The 21,170-nt window shown below is 48.3% G+C and overlaps 1 protein-coding gene across 4 annotated transcripts in view; it reads left to right on the top strand.

Annotated features, from left to right (window-relative positions):
* Positions 1 to 21,170, top strand: part of AFF1 (ALF transcription elongation factor 1) — a 176,264-nt gene that overhangs the window by 26,392 nt on the left and 128,702 nt on the right. For 3 of the 4 annotated variants that reach the window (XM_077300973.1, XM_077300974.1, XM_077300972.1), the window contains exon 2: positions 3,452 to 3,502. In XM_077300973.1, coding sequence (XP_077157088.1) covers positions 3,480 to 3,502 — 23 coding nt within the window. In that variant the 5' untranslated portion in view covers positions 3,452 to 3,479. Of the gene's footprint in view, positions 1 to 3,451; positions 3,503 to 10,758; positions 10,939 to 21,170 lie in introns of those variants that run through there. The other variant, XM_077300975.1, reaches the window with a different exon arrangement.

The raw sequence follows: 21,170 nt of genomic DNA, 5'->3' as shown, positions 1-21,170 counted from the left end.
CATGGACATCTGGAGGGCTGCAGTTTGACTACCCCTGATCTACTGTATTGTATATAAAGTGGGGATTTTGGAGGGGTTACCTAGTTCGGTTTCCCTTCTCCATACCATCATGCTAAAGGTAAAGGTATCCCCTGTGCAAGCACCGAGACATGTCTGACCCTTGTCTGACCATCATGCTAGGGTCACAATAAAGAGCTGAAATGAGCTCCCAGTGTCCTGGGCTCTGAACCCACGGATTTAACATTCCCACTGCTTTGCAGAAGGTGGAAGGGACTGACCTCTCTGTCACGGCACAAGTGACCCTAAGAGTGATTGCATAGGGTTGCCAAATGATCTGGAGATTGGAGGCTATGAAGAGTGAGGTTTAGGGACAGTGCATGTGTGTTGGACCTTGTTAGGGTATAATGTCCCACAGCCCACCTTCTGAAACAATTTTCTCCAGAAGTGGAATACATTTATTTATAGATTTTTACCCCGCCGTTTCACAGAGGGGAATGTTTTAACTAACTAATTAATGAATAAGCAATTTATGCAGCCTGGAGATTGGTTGTAATTCCAGGAGATCTCCAGCTGCTACCTGGAAGTTGGCAAACCTCTCTCTCTTTGCCTGGAATTCCTCTATTTCTTCTTCTGGCCTCTTTCTTCTAAAGCATTTTTTCCTTTCATCCCTCAGCCCTGACAATGGCTATTTTCTTGTTTAGGGTTTTTGCCCGTATATTTGCATCTCAGTTCAAAACAGCGAGAAGGACGCTCCAGTTCACACATGCGTTTCAGTAGCCGCCACTTTGTAATGGGCCTCTTCTGTGCCTGGAGGGGGTGGGGAGGACGAAGCAGGAATTCTGAAAGGCCAAAGTGGTATCCTTGCAGAAGCAGTAATCATTTCCTTGGTTCTCTCGGGTGCTGTTTTTTGAACCGGTTTAAACCCCGCTGCTCCTGTTGCCACCCACTTGTTCACATTACACCAGTGGTAGTCAAACTGCGGCCCTCCAGATGTCCATGGACTACAATTCCCAGAAGCCCCTGCCAGCATTCGCTGGCAGGGGCTTCTGGGAATTGTGGTCCATGGACATCTGGAGGGCCGCAGTTTGACTACCCCTGCATTACACTGTGGCTCCCCAGTCATCCCCTGCAGGGTTCCGCCTGGTGTGGTTTGCTCCCCCACCCCACCCCACCCCACCCCTGGTGTTGTTGCAGGGGTCCCCTCAGCACCCGTCCCAGATTGCACACGGCTCCAAGAAACAGCCCAACTCGCCAGTGTGGTTGGGCTGGCCCTTGGCAGCCTGTAATCTTCTTGTTCCCAGCCTGCCATAAATGCCTCTTTAGTGATTAGAACTTGTTCCAGCTTATGCTGTTTACCTTTCCCCTTGAACTTTCCTGAGTTTCCAGCACAACTCTTTCCTCTCTCCCTCCCCCTTCCCGGAGCAGGCCTTTTAGTCTCTGCAAGGAGTTACCACCCCATAACTGTCTGCACTGCAGGGAGCAGCAGAGACCCTAGAAACTTGGCGTTGCTTTTCGGCAAACCACATCAAAGGCTGCAGATTTCCTGCACTTTGATTTGAAGGAAGGCTGGGCGATTTGGAAGACTTTAAATATGGAAAGTGACCTGGGGTGAGGGAGAGTGTATGTCTGGCAGAGGGGGGAAGTCACTGTAGGATGGCATCATTCACCTCCTAAGCCAACGTTCTCGCTGACAATCCAGGCACGTGGCACAATTTGTTGGCGCAAAAGGATTGGCGTAAGGGCCAAACTAGATGGTACCTCGACCCCGGGTCTGCTGCAAGAAATGCGACACCATTTTATTTATTAAGTTCATTTACATCAGGGGTGGCCAAACTGGGGCTTGCCAGATGTCCATGGACTACAATTCCCATGAGCCCCTGCTGCCTGTGGGTTGCAATGGTAGTCCACGGACATCTGGAGAGCCACAGTTTGGCCACCCCTGATTTATACCTATCTTACCTTCCATCTTATCCTTACAACAGCCCTGTGAGGTAGGTTAGACTGAGAGTGTGTGACTGCCCTAAGGTCAACCAGGGAGCTTTCAATTCATTAATTAATTAATTACATTTATAGACTGCCCTCCCCTGAGGCTCAGGGTGGTTCCCGTAAGGAACAAAAATGATTACAGATTAATCGGTAACCATAAATAACTACCAAACAATATTAAACAGTGGGAACAGTACATTTATAACCACAACATACAAATGGACCCATAATTGGTCGCTTCAGGGGTTGGATTTCATGGGAGGAAGGCTCCGGGGCTCAGTGGAGGATGTTGGTTCTGGTTGACCTCAATCAAATGCCTGGTGAAGGAGCTCCCTTTTGCAGGCCCTGCACTTTGGTCCGTTAGGGCTCTGATCTCCTCTGGGAGTTTGTTCCACCTAGTGGGGGCCAGGATGGAGAAAGCTCTGGCCCTACACTGCAAGAATGCTCTTCCTACTGTTTGAGCGGAAACATTGGGAACATGTGACTCCACCCCCTTTTGTGTTGGAAAATGAACAGATGCAGATTAGAGCGATGCCAGGATCCATGTGGGACCTGGGGATCCCCTGGTTTTACAGCTCATCTCCAGGTGTCAGAGATCAGTTTCCTTGGAGAAAATGGCTGCTTTGGGGGGCGGGCGGACTCCGGAGAATTATGCCTCATTGAGGTTCCTCTCTGCCCCAAATCCCACCCACTCCCAGCTCCACCCCCAAAGTCTCCAGGTATTTCCCAACCCAGAACTGGCAACCCTATACAGGTAATAATGACATGTGTGTTGGGCCCTTGGGATGGGCCAGTGCTTGCCATAGCCTTGAAATGGCCTCATTCTTAGGTTGTTAATTGCTCTCTAGTAAGGCAGTCAAGAGCCTCTTGTGGCGCAGAGTGGTAAGGCAGCAGACATGCAGTCTGAAAGCTCTGCCCTTGAGGCTGGGAGTTCGATCCCAGCAGCCGGCTCAAGGTTGACTCAGCCTTCCATCCTTCCGAGGTTGGTAAAATGAGCACCCAGCTTGCTAAGGGGTAAACAGTAATGACTGGGGAAGGCACTGGCAAGGCCACCCTGTATTGAGTCTACCATGAAAACGCTGGAGGGCGTCACCCCAAGGGTCAGACATGACTCGCTGCTTGTACAGGGAATACCTTTACCTTTACCTTAGTAAGGCAGTCAGCTGCATTGTCTTCTAATTTTATTTCTATTGCATTGGACGTCTGATATGACTGCACTGTTTTATTTTTTTAATTCTGTGATCTGCATTGTTTGCACTGCCTTTTCATTCCGCAATCTTAGTAGTGCTGCGTTATATTAATTGGGTGTCGTAATCCGGGTGCCTGCTTTATTTGCTTGCTTTTAAATTTTGTACTCTGTTTTGTCCCCAGCGAGAACAACAAGTTAAATGAAGGGCCCGCCATATTCCTTAGGTTACTCCCAAGTGTATCTTCAGCTGATGGCTGTTCATAATTTCTTTTCCAGATGAGCTGAATCACGCAGCGTGGTCAAGATGACTTCAAGTAACAAAAACAGGTAGGATTTTAATCCTGGGTGATGACAGAGTGGATGTAATTTGCAGTGTCTCCCACCCGGTGTGTGTGTGTTTAAGCTCCTCTCTTTTAAAAGTCACTTATCTGATCTCTTTCTCCGGAGGACTTTTTAAAGGCTTCGAAGACATTGCTTCATAATCTTTACAAGGACAAGATATTACTCGTAACCTGGGTGTATAGTTTTACAGTTGAAACAAGCTCCTTTGTCCTATAATTTTGGGGGCAAAATGTTTGTTTGTTTGTTTTTTGAAGTGAAGGCATGACTTTGAAGTTAAGGAGTAAAGCTGTCTCTTTCAACTTCTGAAAGTTTCACACATTCTGCTTCATGCAACACCTCACAGAAGCAAACAGCATGGATTATGTGATTACAGTACATGGAAATCTAACCGGCCTCAGGTTTGTCAAATGCAGAGGAGGGATTCAGAGTATCTGTTTTGATGTTATAGCCACTGAGCAAGTAACTAGTATGACAGCTCAGATCCCCGATGGTTCTGTCAGATTGGATCCCAGCAGTATAATTTTTGCCCACGGTATCACTTGTAAAGACAAGAGAAACAGAGTTATTTCTCATTTGATTATTATATCCCTTGGGGATTTTGTGTATAATTTGTGTTCGCACCATGCATTTGTGTCAAGCTTATTTAACAAGCGAGCAAGATGTCTGCGTGTAGCTCTTTGCATTTTCTCTGACGGGAAGACTTAACTTGTTTTGCAAGGCTGATCACTTGGAAAAAGAACCATTTGGGGTAGAAAAGTCCATTTCCTGCTGCCTGAAGATCAGAGCAGCCTTGGAAATATAGGGGGTTTGGGGGGGAAGGAAGCTTAGATGGCAGCACTAGACACAATTAATACGGATTCATGTGCTCAGATTGTGTTCAGTGACTGAGAAGAATACCACTGCATTCCCAAAACTGCAGAAACGTAAGGCATTCTTTTGGCAGCTGCATTAACACAGCTGAAAACCTCAGAGTCACCTCTCAGGTTTAAAAGTGTTCTTAAGCGATTTCATGCGGAAGGCACAAGAAACAACCGGGATTTGTTTTCAGTTTAAATCTCAGTTTTCAGTTTAATTCTCATCTAGCCCACAGAGGTATCCAGACTCTGAATAAACTTCCTGACACAAAAGCAAAACTGTGCCCGACCCAAAAATAAAACTGAGATGGTTGTCGGCGATATATTTAGGACACCATATTCCAGAGTGGCTCATAATTGTGCCTCTTGTTTGCATATCAAGGTATGGTGTCCCCCAAGGACAAAACCCTGAGCAGAAGTAGGAATCAGCCAGTACTGCTTTCTGGTTGGGGCAGGGTGGTTTAGGAGCAGTGGGACTGATGTGCCAGTAATTCCTGAAGCAGAGATCAGTTCCCCTGGAGAAATTGGCTGCGTTGGAAGGTGGACTCTACGTCAGGGGTAGTCAACCTTTGGTCCTGCTCTACGGCACTGCACCCTACTGAAGCCCTTCCCCTCCCAAACCCACCCGCCACAGGCTCTGCCCCCAAAATCTCCAGGTATTTCCCAACCCAGAGTTGGCGACCCTGCTTTCTTCCCCAAACCCCACCCTTCCACTCGACAGGAATTAGCCAATGCGGGCTTGGCAGCCCTGTGCGATGGGAGGCTAGGGTGACTTCTCCCGTAGGGTAATCCCACTGCTGTGTTATATACGGGAATACTAATATAGTGCTGTTCTTTGCTGTGGCTGCCCTTCCTCCCTAGCAGGGCAATGATGGTGCTAAATCCTGAGTATCCTTGATAAGGCTGAACCATTGTCATGGTCTGTGATGGTTCTGGAGTGGTTAACGGGGTGTGAGTAAACGAGTCCATATTTAAGGCAGTTTAAGCAGGTAGCCACAGTTAGTCTGCAATAGAAGAGGGGCTATAAGCCTTCAAGAGTGTAAGCTCCCCTTCCAAGGGTTGCTAGGTTCTCCCCATCCACGGGGGGGGGGGGGGATGAGAGGTAGGGTTGCCAGATCCAGGCTGGGGATTTAGGGAGGAAAGGACCTCAGTGGGGTACAATGCCATGGAGTCCACCCTCTAAAGTGGCCATCTTCTCCAGGGGAACTGATCTCTGCCATCTGGAGATGGGGTGTAATTCTGGTGGTGGTGGGGGGGGGGTTGCTAGATCCCACCTGGAGGCTGGCATCGCCATCCCTTTCTCAAGTATCTGACTAAAGGAGTTTAGACTCTCAAAAACCTATGCCCCTAAAATCTTGTGGGTCTCTAAGGTGTTCATGGACTTGAATGCAGAGCTCTAGCGAGGATCCTTAACGGAGTGGATTCTACAGGGAGGGAGCACAATGGATATTTATAGGACGCACATCCAGTCCCACCCCATCCCCCCACCACATATACACACACACACACACACACACACACACACACATTCTGCTGTGCATTTTTTGTTGGCTCAGTGGGAGTAAAGGCACATCTGCAATCTCAGTTAGGAAACTGCTTGTTTTGGCTCTGCGGTATAGCCGGGAACGCGTGGAGGGGCCCCGCTATTGAAACCGCCCTCAATGGGACATTCATGGACTGGGGCCAGGGGTCTGTTTGCAATTGAAAAGCTGCCTGCCTGCCCACTCAGAGTGGTTGGAAGCACAATACGCAGCTGACCTCCTTCACCTCCTACTGCAAAAGAATCTCCCCTGGACATAAATGGGAGCTCTGTTAATTAATAGGCCTTCCCTCCACTTGGTCGGCCTGGAAGTCGGGAGGGGATTCTGCGGGTGTGCCAAATCACCGGGCAATGGGTCTTGCTTTATTTTTATTTTTTTTAATCTCCCCCTTTCTTTTTGCACACAACCTTAGCTGCAGCTCTTATTTGAAGCAGGAACGTGAGTCAAAGTCAAGGGTTTCTAAGCTCTTTGGGGAAGGGAGCGGATGGGGGGGGGGGGGTTGCAAGCCAGATGGTCCCGATCGATATGTTGTCCTTTGCAGCGGTTTCTTAGCTTCATGCAGTGCTTCCCGAGGGGTCACAAGGTCGGCCTGATGCCACAAAAAAAAACAAACTGGAGGGCAGGCGGTCCTCTTTTTGATTCTCGCATAAACTTTATGGGCTAGAGCTCACTTTAACAGATGCGGGGGTGGGGGTGGGGGATGTGTGTGTGTGTTTGCATTTTTCTGAGTTTGGGCATTGCAGACATGTCTGCTTGCAGGATGACGGTGGGGCATTGTAAATTGCATGTCAGGGCACATGGTTTTGTAACGCTCGTGCAAGTCGGTTTACAGTCTCGTTTTTACACGGTCAGCTCTGTTTAGGGCTTTGGATAACCTGCTTTGGTTTGACTGCTGTTTCCCAGCTCTTTTCCATGACAAGCGGGGAAAAGGGGGGAGAGGCCTGGTCTTCAGGCCTGGTCTTCAGGCCTGATGTGATCGGTGCGGCCCATTCTGCACAGCCGTTGCTGGCTTGAAATTGGTAGGAGATGGGCTATTTGGGGCTCTTGGCATTGGTACGATGGACTGCTCCGCTTTGCTTTTCTTCCGCCTATGGGTTTTCTCAGATCACTGCAATTTTTGGTAGCTCCTGCTTTGTTGATCTTGGAATGGAAACTGTAGTTGGGTGGTTCATGTGTGCACACATGTAGAGGTGGTGGGAGAACAACTTCTCAGTGGAAATGATCAGAATCTCTCTAAACTAAAAGTAGCTGGACAGAGAGTCCTTTCAAATAAAAAGCACTGCAAAGAATTTCCAACTTCCCTTAGGTATGCTGTAGAATTATTCCCTTGGCATGGTGCCTAGATCTTTAAAACCTTGCAGATACTGAGTATTTGCAATGTGTGTGATATTCTGCATAGTCTTGCTGTCTCTGGGATTTTTCCTCATCCTGATATGATGCTAATATAATCTAGATTTCTGGTCTATTTTCTTTCCTTATGGATTTGGGCTTTTACGGATCAGTTTTTAGTTGAGACTGTTCTTTTTAGCGCTTTAACCCCGTATGGGTTGCCGCATACGGCTGCCAACTCCAGGCTGGGAAATACCTAGAGGTTTTTGGGGTGGAGCCTAGAGAGGGCGGGATTGGGGAGGGACCTCAACCAGGCATAAAGCCATAGAGGCCATCTGCCAGCCGTTTTCTCCAGGTGAGTTGATATTTGCCAGCTGGAGATCAGCTGTAATCCCAGGAGATTCCCAGCTACACTCTGTTGGTGCTGGTTGCTGATATGAACTGCAAGTTTGTTTATTTAGAATCATAGAGTTGGAAGGGACCTCCTGGGTCATCTAGTCCAACCCCCTGCAACTATGCAGGACCCTCACAACCTTATTTATTTATCTGTGGCATTTGTATCCTGCCTTTCTGCCTTTATAAAAGCGCACAAAGTGGCTAACCATTGAAAATATACATTATAAAGTTAACATTTTTAAAACCTTTGAAACACCTCCTTCCCCAGACATACATCATTAAAAGTATTAAAAACAACTTAAGGTAAAATAGATATAAAACATAAAGCATAATTTGTTAGAAAGGAATGCCACATGACACATGAGTCTTCACCCACATGGGTCAAGAAGGAAACAGAGGAGTCTTCCCCCAGAGAGAGAGTGTGAGTTTGGGCTAAAGTCTTCTATTGTTGTTGTTGTTGTGTTTAAATCCTCTTAATCCCGTTAGAACCTTGGGTGCCACTTGAATAACTGAAAGGCAGCTTAGAAATATTTCAGATAAATATTATGTGTAATGCAGATGCAAGACAAGGTATAATCCCTGTCTTCTGCGGATATTTGGCTTGAAAAAAAAAGTTATCCAATCTGTGTAATTTATAATTTATGCAGACTTGCTCAAGCAACAGAGTTTTTCTTCTTCGGCACACCCCTGCAATTTGGGTTCCTAGTTCTGCAAAATTTACTCTGATTTTGCTAACTCTGGGGAAGGGCAAGAAGTTTGATGAGGTACAAAAATTCCTGATCTAAACGTGCAGCATGCTTATAGCTTTGACCATATTTCTGTAACGCAGTGCAGTGCATAGACTTATAAACAGCATTCTGGGAGCTGACTCACACTCCTTAACTTCTAAGCTACACGTGAAGAAGCAATTGCTTTTAAAGAGGATCTGGGAAACCCAAACTGGAATCCCCACTCTCCCATGGAAGCTGACTTGGGTGACTTTGGGCCAGTCCCCCTCTCTGAGATTAACCTACTTCACAAGGTTGTGAGGATAAAATGGAGCAGGGGAGAGACTCTGTTTACAGATTTTCTTGTTGTCTAAACACTAAACATAATTCCTTTATATTCTCACATATGGAAGAGAGGATCATCAGTGACTATTAGCCACAAGGTATCAATGGTACACCGTATTGGGCACAACAATTAGGTATTGGTGGCCACAATGGGAGGGCTTCTGAAGTTCTGATCCCATTAGTGGACCACCTGGTGGCCCCTGGGGCTCGGCCACTGTGTGGCAAAGAATGTTGGACTGAATGGGCCATCCAACATGGCTTTTCTGATGTTCTTAGGTGTCAAATCAACTAGAGAGCAGATCATTGGTTGATGTCTGTTTGGTTCCAGATCCCTTAAAAAAAAACAAGCCACATCTTATTGCATTGTCTACTGAGAAACATGGCCTATAAATAACACAGGTAAACCGTATCTTCCATGGCACCCCACAATGGCCACGTTAGGAGAACCTCAAAACCAAGTTACCCAGGCAGTGTTGTGGGAACTAGGGCAATATAGCCTGGGTCTCTGCAGTTCATTAGTAGCCTCCAGCAGGTATCTGGAAGGGAGCCAGCAGCAGAGGCTCATGGGCATTGTAGTTCATGGACATCTGGAGAGCCACAGTTTGGCCACTCCTGCCCTAACAGGAGGGTGTGCTAAAGGCCAGGCACCACCACTGGATAAAACCCTCTCTTCGTTTGCAGCCCATCTCAACCCTATCTGCTGCTAGGGACCCAGAGGCTTGGACAGAGGATGGCAGGAGGCGGCTGTCACTTAAGATCAACACACCTGTCTCTTGAGACAGAGACTTTTCCTAAGCGATCCTGACCTTGTGGAATAGTTTAGGCAGGGCTGCTTCTCCCGGTCTCCTGCAGACTTTTAGCAGGACTGCACGGATGCCTGAGCAGGGGTCCTCGCTGGCTGGCTGCAATCCCCATCGCCTGGGGACACATAATGGGCGCATGAGGCTGATCCTCCATTGAGCAGGGGGCTGGACTAGATGGCCTCTACACACCCTTCCAAATCTATCTGTCTGTCTGTCCTCGGTGGGATCTACGCTGTTCCGAGGCACCATTGGGGCTTGTAAATTTAAAGTGCGGCCCCCAGATGTCCATGGACTAAAATTCCCATGAGCCCCTGCCAGCATTCGCAGGGGACATCTGGAGGGCCGCAGTTTTGACTACCCCTGATTTAAACAATTCAGCGCCCCTGACCGGAGCCGGCCCTGGCATTGCTTTCCTCGTTAAGCAGCGCCCCTCCGAGCCCCAATGCGCCGGAGACGGCCAGGGCTCTCGCCGTGACCCCCCTGCTGGAGCCCGAGCTTGCAAAAAAAAAAAAAATGCATGCAAGAAAAAGCCGCGTCTCTCCTCTGCCGGGCGCAAAGGCGGCGCACAATCTCCGGAGCTGAGTGCAGCGCTGTGGCTGTCGCGCGCCGCGCCCCGGGACCGCCGGCCTCGCGTGCCCAGTGCCAGGCGTGCGGGGACTCCGCGTCCCGGCCCGTGCGTGCTCGCACACTGCTCCGCCTCTGCGCCCGCCCCCGTGATAGGCTCTCCGCTCAGGCCGGTCCCTTTTTCCTTAGCCAATCCCCCACTTTTCTCGCCCTTGACAGCACAACATGTCCATGTAAGGAGACGGGAGGTACCATGCCAACTTTAAAGGGGGGGGGGGGGTTGGAGAAGCCCCCCCCCAAATGCAATTTATTATTATTATATTATATCATCATTATTTTTGGTGCCTTGCAAAAGTGCTTGGGTTTCAGCAGAGGAAGGCCACCGAGCCCCCGCCCCAGAGCCCCTGGCGTCGGGGGCGACTGGCGTGGTCCGGCGCGCGTTTCCCGGCTGCAGCCCCCGGGCTGTTTTCCCGGCCTTGGCTTACCTGTGGAGCGGCACGAGCCCCGGGCGGCCGCGCCTCCCTGCAGGTTTGCAATGCAATGCAATGCAATGCAGGCGGCCGGGCGGGAGGAGGAGGAGGAGGAGGAGGAGGCGGCCCCCTGGTGCCCGGATGTCGCTCCCAATTAGCGCGTGGGACTCGGCCCGGGGAAGGCGAAGGAGCGGCTCCGCTCGGCTCCGGCAGGCTGCGGGGACGGCGCGGCGGCTGGCCCCTGGCCCTGCCCTTCCCCTTCCCTCTGCGGCGCCGCGGGCGGAGAGGCCGGCACCCCGCTCCGGCCAATGGCCCCCGACGGCTGCGCGGCCAGCAGGGGCGAAGGCGGCGCGGACTGATGGACGGCAGGCACCTGGCTCGCTAAGCCTCGCACCATGGCCGCCCAGTCGAGGTAAGGCCGCCGGGAAAGCGCACACACACAGACCCACACACACACACACACAGAGCCCAGGGTCTGTCCGCAACCAGACGTCCTGGCCGCCCTCGCCCCGGTTGCTGCCCTCTTCCGCCTCGGCTCCGGCTCTGCCTTTGCATCCCCAAAGTTTTGCTCCGCGTTTAGCAGGATCGGCTTATTATTGAAAGAATTTATGCAATTGAAAAATAATAATAATGAAGGAATAAGAAAGCAGCTCGTCCAAGGGCTAAAAGGCAAAGGCTGCTTAAGAATTGGGACTCTCTCTCTCTCTCTCTCTCTCTCTCTCTCTCTCTCTCTATCCGCCTTGCACAAAACTTTTGCCCCGAAATAGGGGGGGGGGGGAAAGCTCCAAAGAAACCCTAAAAGGTTTGGGTATTTCACTCCTCGCCCCCAAACTGTCGGATCTGCTTGTTAAAAAGGACAGCTGGAGAGGGAGCTCTCGGGGTGGCGCGCTTGTTAGGAAGGGGCTCCGGGAGGGAGGGGGGAATCTTTTAATACAGGGTATTTTGCTTTATATATATTTAATTTAAGGTGTCTGTTTGCATTTTTTCCTCTTCGCTTCCCCCCCCCCCCCGCGGGGATTATGCCTTCACCTTCTGAAATGGTAGCTCGCTGGGTGTCTGGTTGGATTCTGCTGAGTTGGCAGGGGCTGGGGAGGGGAGCCGGGGAGAGAGCAATTGTCTTTAGTTAGACTGTCAAATTAAAGGATGGGAGATGATGAATCCAGGCACAGATGTTTAAAAAAAAAAACCTGGTTGCCTCTAATAAAGTTGGATTACTCCTTGGGGGAGGGCCTTTCATTCCTGGAAGTTGGCTTGGCTTCTTCACTTTCCTTTTGGGGAATGTGCAAAAACATCATTCAGAGGGCACCGTGACCATTTTTGAAAAGTACCGAGAGTAACACACACACGTACACATTTTAGGAATTTCCCTTAAATTCCCCACCTCCAACTGGCCAATATCAAGTTGAAATTTTGCCTCTGTACTAGTATGTTGATAGTTGTGTTTCTTTTTCTGTTGGGAACCATGGGCTGTTGATGTCGTGAGTGACAAAGTCATAGAATCATCAAGTTGGAAGGGACCTCATGGGTCATCTAGTCCAACCCCCAGCACTCTGCAGGACACTCACATCCCTATCACTCACCCACTGTCACCTGCCACCCCCTTGAGCCTTCACAGAATTAGCCTCTCCGTCAGATGGCTATCCAGCCTCTGTTTAAAAATTTCCATGCTGGGAAAAAATGACTAACTTCAGTGGCCGGGGTTAGTGAGTAAGTCAGTGGGTTCTGGGTTCAGAAGGAAAATGCAGTGCGGCTAAAATCAGGAATGGCATTTGGCCAGTGGCCTGTGTCCTATCTTTGAGAAATGTTCTGATGTAGTTCGCTCCCCACCTCTGTGTCTCATGCAAGTGACAACCTCACCTTCTGACAAAAACACACACACACCTGCGCAGCTCCAGGGCTGGATGGTGAAGGTTGGGGTGGCGGAGGGGAGCATCTTGGCTACTCTGTTTGGCATAATTTGGGAGATGGCATAAACCAAGAGCCTTGGTCTTGGTACCATTTTTTTTCCTGTATGTTTCTGGAAGGCAAAATTGTCCTCCTCTCCCTCTCCCGAAAGCATATTCTGTCCTGGTTGTGAGAAAAACCTTTTGTTTGTATAAAAACGGGGAGAACGACTCTGTAGTAACATAACACTTTTGTCTGGAGCGCATTAGTCCAATATGTCAGTTCTGACATGAACTAATTGTCCAGTACCTGTATGTGTTTCCAGAGATGACAGCACAAAAGCCAGGTTGTTTTGTGTGCATGTAAGGCACGCCATAGGTTCAGGTGGGTAGCCGTGTTGGTGCGAAGCAACAGAATAAAGTTTGAGTCCAGGGGCACCTTTAAGACCAACCAATCAAATTCCTTGCTTCTGTCAGTATTCTGGGCATCAGGAAGCTTGGCGCAGGAGAGGTCAGGGAGGAAAAGTAGCTCAATGATCTTCTTTACCTAGAGGAGAAACTTTTTTATGAACATCGTTTAACTAAGGTAAGGCTTTTTTTAGCCTCTTAATTGATTCCTATCTCGAAACGCCGTGGCTTTAATCAGCAAGGGCAATTTGCTTGTGACTGTGTGTAAATAGGCTTCCTTGTGCAAATCAGCTTGCAACATTAGGTCTTGTGTAGATGCAGAAAAGAAAAGAAAGACATGGTTGTTGCTGGTGCCAAGCTGCCTTTTCCGGGTTTGATTCCACTGTGCATAGCCCCCAACTCATGTCATAAAATAGTCGAGTAGTCAGCTTTGAAAGTGCTAATGGCATGAGGAGGGCACCACACTGAATATAGGCCCTCTTAGCAATGCAGTCTCATGCCGTGTTACGCCATGTAAAACCAGGCTGGAGAATAGGCTGTATGGGGTTGCACTGTGATACCAGGCAACAAGCATGTTCTAATGACTGTTTAGCTGTGTTGCTTTGGTTAGATTGTCTTGCCACTGCTTTAACCCTCCAGGGAAGTCAGACCCAGCACCGCAACTGCTATGCAGATGCAAATTGTGCTCAAAATATTAACCGACACAAATGTACAAATGGATGTGCAGTGTCTGGCAGATTCCCCCCTAACTTGAATAAGTTGTCTGCTTCTTCTTCTTTCAATTTAAAGGGATTTAGTTCTGAATGTCACTGACTAGCCTCTTTTGTCAATGGTGGGTTAAAACTCCCTATTATTAGAGTTATGTGTATCTCTCTCTCTCTGCCTGTCAAAACTTTTCACTAAAATGCATAATGGAGAAAATTACTTGCGTCTCACCTATTTTCTTTTGCCAGATTACTTATGATTTTGTTTGATTTTTTTTTCACCTTTACACCGTGTTCCAGTTTTAATGCCAGTTTTGTGCAATAATAATTAATGTTGTGTCCTGTGTTTATACGATTTATTCAACAATAGGCATCGTCATTAACAACAGTGGGTTAAATACTGAATATCCAGTCCAGTAAGGGTTATGCCTTTCTCCATTGCCAAGGGTGGGCTTTGTGCATTTGGCAGGACCACCCTTGTGGTGTAGTGGTTGAGACAGACCCAGGTTCAAAAGCCTGCTGGGATCATGATTCAGTGTTTGCCATCCCCATCCCCCCCCTTTATGTAGAATGTGAGCAGGTCAGAAAAATAGTAGGTTATAATCTTTATATTTACTTCACCGATACCCTGCTTTTCTCCGGTGGCTTCCCACTATGGTCCTCTGCTTTATTCTCACACTAATCCTGTGTGGTGATTTAGAGTGAGATTGGCTCAAGGTCACCCTACTGCTTCTATGGCAGAATGAGGATTCGAACTCGGGTGATCGTTCATTTGACACAGTGGTGTCTAGTTTTGCAGGGACTTCATTTGGAGCAGTATTGATTCGTGTTGGCTCCCACTGGAAATGCTATCCGCGAGACCCAGCTTTAGAAGAAGAATTGGTTTTTGTACCCCCCCTTTTCTACCCACAGGAGCCTCAAAGCCGCTAGAATCATAGAATGATAGAGTTGGAAGGGACCCCCTGGGTCATCTAGTCTAACCCCCTGCACTATGCAGGACACTCACAACTCTAACAATCACCTGTCCTTCCTCTCCCCACACCCTGAGAGGTGGGTGGGGCTTAGAGAGCTCCTTGAGGCCGAGAGACCTTTGTAAAGACCGCCTCATAGAAATCTGCTCAGCAGGGTCTAATCCTATTTCAGAAGTGGTACATGTCAAGGAAGAAGTCCCTGAGAGATGCTGTTTGCCAAGTGGCGGAAACTGGAGATGCTGTCCAGGAAAAACGGGCTTGTATGCTTAGGATGGCGGAGGGCAATTTTTCAGTGGCAATCCTGATGTGATCCTAGAGAAGCTGAAATGTGTTTTGGAACTCTTTCCTGGATTTGTTGGTGGGAATGCCCAAACGAACCACCTTCTTAAATCCATTCTAGTGTGGTGTTGGGGTTAGAATGCTGGACGTAAGGACCTGGGAGGCCCAGGTTCAAATCCCCCCATCGCTCACTGGGAAGCTTTAGACCAGTCACTGCAAGCAAAATCATCTCGCAAGATTATTGCAAAGGTAAAAGGGAACAGGGGAGAATGACGTTGCGAGTTTCTTTGGCCCACCACTGGGGAGAAGGATTGGGGTAGAAATAACTAAAATGTCCTTATTTTTAAGCAGACAGTACGTGAAGGGATGAGAAGTCCTTCAGAGTAATCTGGAGAGTTTTACTTTGTGTCAATTAATGTTTGCATAGCCAGTTAAACGCTGCAGAAGGCCTTTTCCCATGCCAGGTGCGCCTGAAAGCACGTTGCAACTCTTGTGCTGCTTTCTTTCATCTCCTCTCTAGTTAGCTTCAGCACACTAGAAAGATCTTTCTCTGCCCTGCGTAGGAAACATCTGGGAACTGTAGGAACAGTTCTCTGCTCACACAGTTTCTTTGTGGACTATTCGGCATCAGCTGCATGTCCGGAAAAAAAGAGTATGCGTGTTTAGAGCATTAGGGACCAGAGATATAAGTTTGGGGAAATATATGTGTTTTTCCCCCCCAAATAAAAGCTTTAGTTCTTTTCTTCAGAATGCTTTTAATTCCCTGGAATGTTCCTGCTTTCCATTGTCTGCACATAGAGACTGTTTTCCTGAGCGCTTAAAGGGGGTTATGGGGGCGGGGGGAACACCTGCCTGTATGAATAGGGGGCTCAGCATAAAGAAGAGGGAAGCACGACTTTAATGAATGCAGATGGTGCCTTTCCCCCCCCCCCCCTGTGCTTCTCTCTCCACCCCCCAATTGAATCCTGATAGCTAATGGCACTGCTACAGACTCTCGTTATTACCTGTAAAATATATTCCTAAAAGGAAGCCGTTCTCAAGAGTGCCATGAATGCACAGCATTCATTTATAACAGTCGTCTCGGAGAACGGGGAAGGGCTGTCGTATTACCAAGATAAACTCTGCAATAGATTACGGCGACATAAATGTGTTATACTACAGGGTAGCGTTTGTTTTAAACTGGCTTTGCTGTGAGCCTGAGTGATGACGGGAGAGGAAGGATCCTTGTTTTCAATGCACGGGCCGACTGGAAGCCAGACATGCCAAAACAACTGATCTTTGCAGGTGGATGAAGAGCTGTCCTTCTGGGGGAGGCCCAGGTCCCTCCTGGAGGCTGGCATCCCTGGACCTCTGTGGGGCACAAGGCTGCAGAGTCCCCCCCCCCCCAAGCAGTCCTTTTCTCCAGGGGAACTAGAATCATAGAATCATAGAGTTGGAAGGGACCTCATGGGTCATCTAGTCCAACCCCAGAATCGCTTTACCGTGCAGGGATAAACGAAGTGTGAAGACCACTGCCTGATGCCCAACAACTGCTAGGGCCATCTGTATGTAGAGCTTCAGTATGATTTCGGCAAATAGAGACTTGGGCTTGGGCAGGGGAAATAAATTCAGCAGCGTTGCATAGTACCGACGATCCAGGATTCTGTTCATTTAGAGTGCAGGTGAGACACTGTTCCTTTGTATTCAACCTTTCAAGAAGCTCCTTGCTTGTAGATAAACAGTAGTTCAGCAAGAGAGGTTTCCCTGATGTGCTGCTTTTCAACAGTTGGGTATTTGTGGTTGCACTCAAAAAGATGAGGGGTGCATAGAGCACAGTGATGGAACACATGCTTTGCAGAATGTCCCAGATACAATCCCTGGCATCTGCACTTGTGCTAAAGCAGGGGTAGTCAAACTGCAGCCCTCCAGATGTCCATGGACTACAATTCCCAGGAGCCCCCTGCCAGCATTTGCTGGCAGGGGCTCATGGGAATTGTAGTCCATGGACTTCTGGAGGGCCGCAGTTTGACTACCCCTGTGCTAAAGGATGTATAGAGAAATGCCTGACAATTCAAGGTTCTGCTGCCAGAGTAGATAATGACAGACCCATAGTCTGACTTGATGTAAGCCAGCTTCCTATGCTTATGTGCTTCCCCCAAGACAAGTCCAGTGAGGACCCTACCATGTGATTTTACTGAGTCTGGCTGCAGTCCTTTTAATGCTTGGCTGGCTGCAAACGCCACGGAAGTTAATGATTCTCAGCGTTTCAGAGATCAGATTGTGACTTGAGTGGCTGCAGACAGTCTGTGTCAGGTATGAAGCCTGTGTTTGAGATAACGCCTTGTAGAGTAATTAAAAAAATATATTAATCATACTAATCTTTTTTTCTTTTTTAAAGGATCCAGGTTGAAAATTCGCAGCAGAATAATGACCAACCCAGAAATCTAGAGCAGGGAGAGAACCATCCAGATAGGCTCAAGGGAAATTTTATCCTCATGGTGATCTTATGGCTATGAATGTGGAGAATGATAATTGAAGCATTACATTGCCAATGCAGGTCACTTCACTCTGATTAAAATCAAAATTTGAGCCCCAGGTCCAACTCAGACTAATGCTGCCATCTTCGTAAGGACTTCCCTTCTTACCCTCTGCCATCACATCTGTCTTCATTATACGACTTTTCCGTAGCTGGCTGTGCTTTAGAGTTCTGGTTTTCTTGACGATCTCTTCTGTTCGACTGACGAAGCAACAGCAGGTTTATTTATATATATATTTTTGGACGGGGGAGAGTGTTACAAGAGTTCAATGTGAGTAAGGAACGAAAAGTCCCATCCTCTCTCTTGTCCACTAGTACAAAACTGTTGGGTTATTACTTCTGCTTTCCTCAACTGACTTTTGCACCGTTGCTATCAGTAACCACCGATACGCTTCCAACAGCTTCCTTCCACAGGCAATTTCTACCGCCCCCCCCCTCCCGCTTTCCCTGCTTTTAGCATGTTTATTCAGTCAATTGATCCACATAAATGATTAAAGGTAAAGGTATCCCCTGTGCAAGCACCGGGTCATGTCTGACCCTTGGGGTGACGCCCTCTAGCGTTTTCATGGCAGACTCAATACGGGGTGGTTTGCCAGTGCCTTCCCCAGTCATTACCGTTTACCCCCCAGCAAGCAAGCTGGGTACTCATTTTACCGACCTCGGAAGGACGGAAGGCTGAGTCGACCTTGAGCCGGCTGCTGGGATCGACCTCCCAGCCTCGTGGGCAGAGCTTTCAGACTGCATGTCTGCTGCCTTACCACTCTGCGCCACAAGAGGCTCATATAAATGATACATCTGCATAAAACTGTAACAATTAATAATAGAAGTTAATAAATATAGTGTCATGAAAAAAAAGAATATTGCAACGTGAAAATATTAAAATAGTAAAACAATGTTAAAACAATTGTCGGGAACAAATATAATGTGGGTAGGGGAAAATGCCATCACTAGTATGGAGAGGGGAAGAGGCAGGATTATTTCTGAGCAGGTTTGTTTCTGGGGAAACCACGGCTGTGAGTCCCCACAGTAAGGTGTTGCTGTTCAGGGGAGCCAGCCTTCCTGAGTCTTGTTTGACCACAATTCTAATAAAATCAAGTAAAAAAGGTAAAGGTATCCCCTGTGCAAGCACCGAGTCATGTCTGACCCTTGAGGTGACGCCCTCTAGCGTTTTCATGGCAGACTCAATACGGGGTGGATTGCCAGTGCCTTCCCCAGTCATTACTGTTTACCCCCCAGCAGCAAGCTGGGTACTCAATTTACCGACCTCGGAAGGATGGAAGGCTGAGTCAACCTTGAGTTGGCTGCTGGGATTGAACTCCCAGCCTCATGGGCAAAGCTTTCAGACGGCTGCCTTACCACTCTGCACCACAAGAGGCTCATAATAAAATCAAGTAGTGAAGTAAAATATCGCTGGCCATTTCTTACTTGACTCCCCTTGCGGGTGTTTATGGAAATAAGTGGCAAAGCCAGTGTATTGGGGTTATAGTTGGGGTGTTGTGTTAGGCAGGGGTGGCCAAAGTGTGGCTCTCCAGATGTCCGTGGACCATAGTTCCCGTGAGCTCTCAGGGGCTCATGGGAATTGTAGTCCACAGACATTTGGAGAGCCACAGTTTGGCCCTCCCTGGCTTAGAACCTAGGTGACTCGGGTTCAGATCCCCATTGTGCCATGAAGCTGAGCAGAAGGCTCCGGGTTTAATCCCCAGGTACAAGGATCAGAAAGGCAGGTGATAATAAAGGACACCTGAGACCTTGCAGGGCTGCTGCCAGTTAGAATAGACCAGGCTAACCTTGCTAGACCCATGGTCTGATTCAGTAGCTTCAAGGGCTTGCTGGGTGACCTTGGCCCTGATAGTCTTTCTCATCCTAACCTACCTCAAAGGGTTGTTGTAAGGATAACGTGAAAGCAAGGAGAATGATGTACTTCTCTATGAGTTCCCCGGTGGAAGGGAGGGATAAAAAAGACACTAGATTTGTTTGTTTTTTAAGCAAAGTGCTAAATCTAGTACAGATTGTAACATGCCATAAGCAAGCCTTTTTGATTATGGACTAACCCCTGCGAAAGTTAGCTGGCTGGCGGTTTGCCATTTCCTGCCTCTGCACCATGACTCCTAGTGTTCCTTGGAGCCAATAAAGGTGACCAGAATAAGGACGATCAAAAAGCATTCCAGGCCCAGTTCATCATTGAGATGTGTGACAAATGCAAGGATTCCTCATGTAAGTAAGGCACATGAAAAGCATTAGAGAGGACGGCTGGGGATAGCGTCCCTTGGGTGGGGCCGCTTCGCAATACGCTGAGGTGTAGATCGCAGAAAGCTTTGAAGGTTCAGTAGGCCAGGTGTGGGTGTGGGTGTGTCCACGTGTAGAGTTAAGCTCCCAGTCTTGCAAAAGCTTTGCACATCTGGTTTATTTTACATATATTCGCGGGCCCGTGTGTTTAAACCTGGCAAGTAGGCCGAATATTTATGGAATCACAGGTTTATAAATTTGCTTACCAGCTAGTTGGATCTTGAAGTCTGGCTTGCAAGCGATTACTTGGGGTGGGGTGGGGTGGGGTGGGGTGGGGTGGGGGGAAGGGTCAGGTTTAGCTTCCAAGTGTCTCAGTAGTGCTGCACAAAGTTTTCCCTCTTTGGGTTGCGTTATTGAGAGTAAGTCGCAGTGTGAGCTCTCACAGATATTCTTGATTGTTCCGCGAGGACATAAGCAAGGACAAAAGGCTGATTACCATAAGTAGATTAGTTCAATTGATCTGTTTCCAATAGCCACTTACTGCTGTGAAAGAAATCAGACAGGAGCGTTGATTCATTTGAACTCTGGTGCCGGAGAAGGTTTCTGAGAATTCCATGGACAGCAAAAGTCACAAACAAGGAAATACTAGACTGCATAAAGCCTGACATATCGCGGGAAGGCAAAATCTCCAAACTCTGGCTCACTTACTTTGGCTATATCGTGCGATCCAACTTAATGGAGAAAGCAATTATGCTAGGACTGGTCAAAGGAAACCAAGCCGACAAAGGATACCATGGCTAGACATGATCGGAATGGACACCGGCCATCGCATTGTACATTTTCTGCTACTCGCTGTACTGCTTCAAAACGCAGCGGCCAGGGTCCTCACAGCAACACCACGGAGGCCCCACATCCAACCCATCCTCCAACAACTGCAGTGGCTGCCAGTCAAATCCCAGATCAGGCTAAAGGTTCTGGTAATCACCTTCAAGGCCATACGGTCAGGGCCTAGTGTACCTGAGGGCCTGCCTTTCTGCCTATACCACTCAAAGAGCTTTGTGCTCTGCAATCTCCAACTGGCTACTGATCTCTGGCCCCAAGGAAGCTCACTTGACCTCAACCAGTGCCAGAGACTTTTCTGTCCTGGCCGCTACCTGGTGGAACGAGCTCCCGGAGGAGATCAGTGCCTGGACAGAACTAAAACAGTTCTGCAGAGCCTGCAAAAGGAAGCTCCTCCTCTAGGCATTTGGTTGAGGTTGACCAGAGCCAACAACATCCATTTGGCTCCTGAAGCTCCTCCCAAGAATCCATGCACGTGATTTGAAAAACCATGGACCTGTTTGTTTGTAGTTCTGTTAGATTGTTATTCTCTTGTTATCATTACCATTGCGTGTTTCATGTGAACTGCCCTGAACCTCAGGGGAGGGCGGTACACAAATGTACACAAATGTTATAAATAAATAAGATAAAAGAATACATGGAGACAGCTCAGCCATAGGATTGCCAAGAGTTGGATACGACTGAATGGCTAACATCATCAGCTGCTCATATTTTCCTCTCACAATGTTCCTGCTGGTACAGAACTGCAATAATTAAATGTTGAGGAAATCAGTTGTTTTTTGGAGACACCCCCCCCCCCAAACTTTCCCCCCACCACC

This window comes from Paroedura picta, chromosome 10 (assembly GCF_049243985.1).
Source record: "Paroedura picta isolate Pp20150507F chromosome 10, Ppicta_v3.0, whole genome shotgun sequence".
Classification (NCBI taxonomy): domain Eukaryota; kingdom Metazoa; phylum Chordata; class Lepidosauria; order Squamata; family Gekkonidae; genus Paroedura; species Paroedura picta.
Note: the sequence above shows the minus strand (reverse complement) of the source record. Positions and strands in the feature narration are given on the sequence as shown.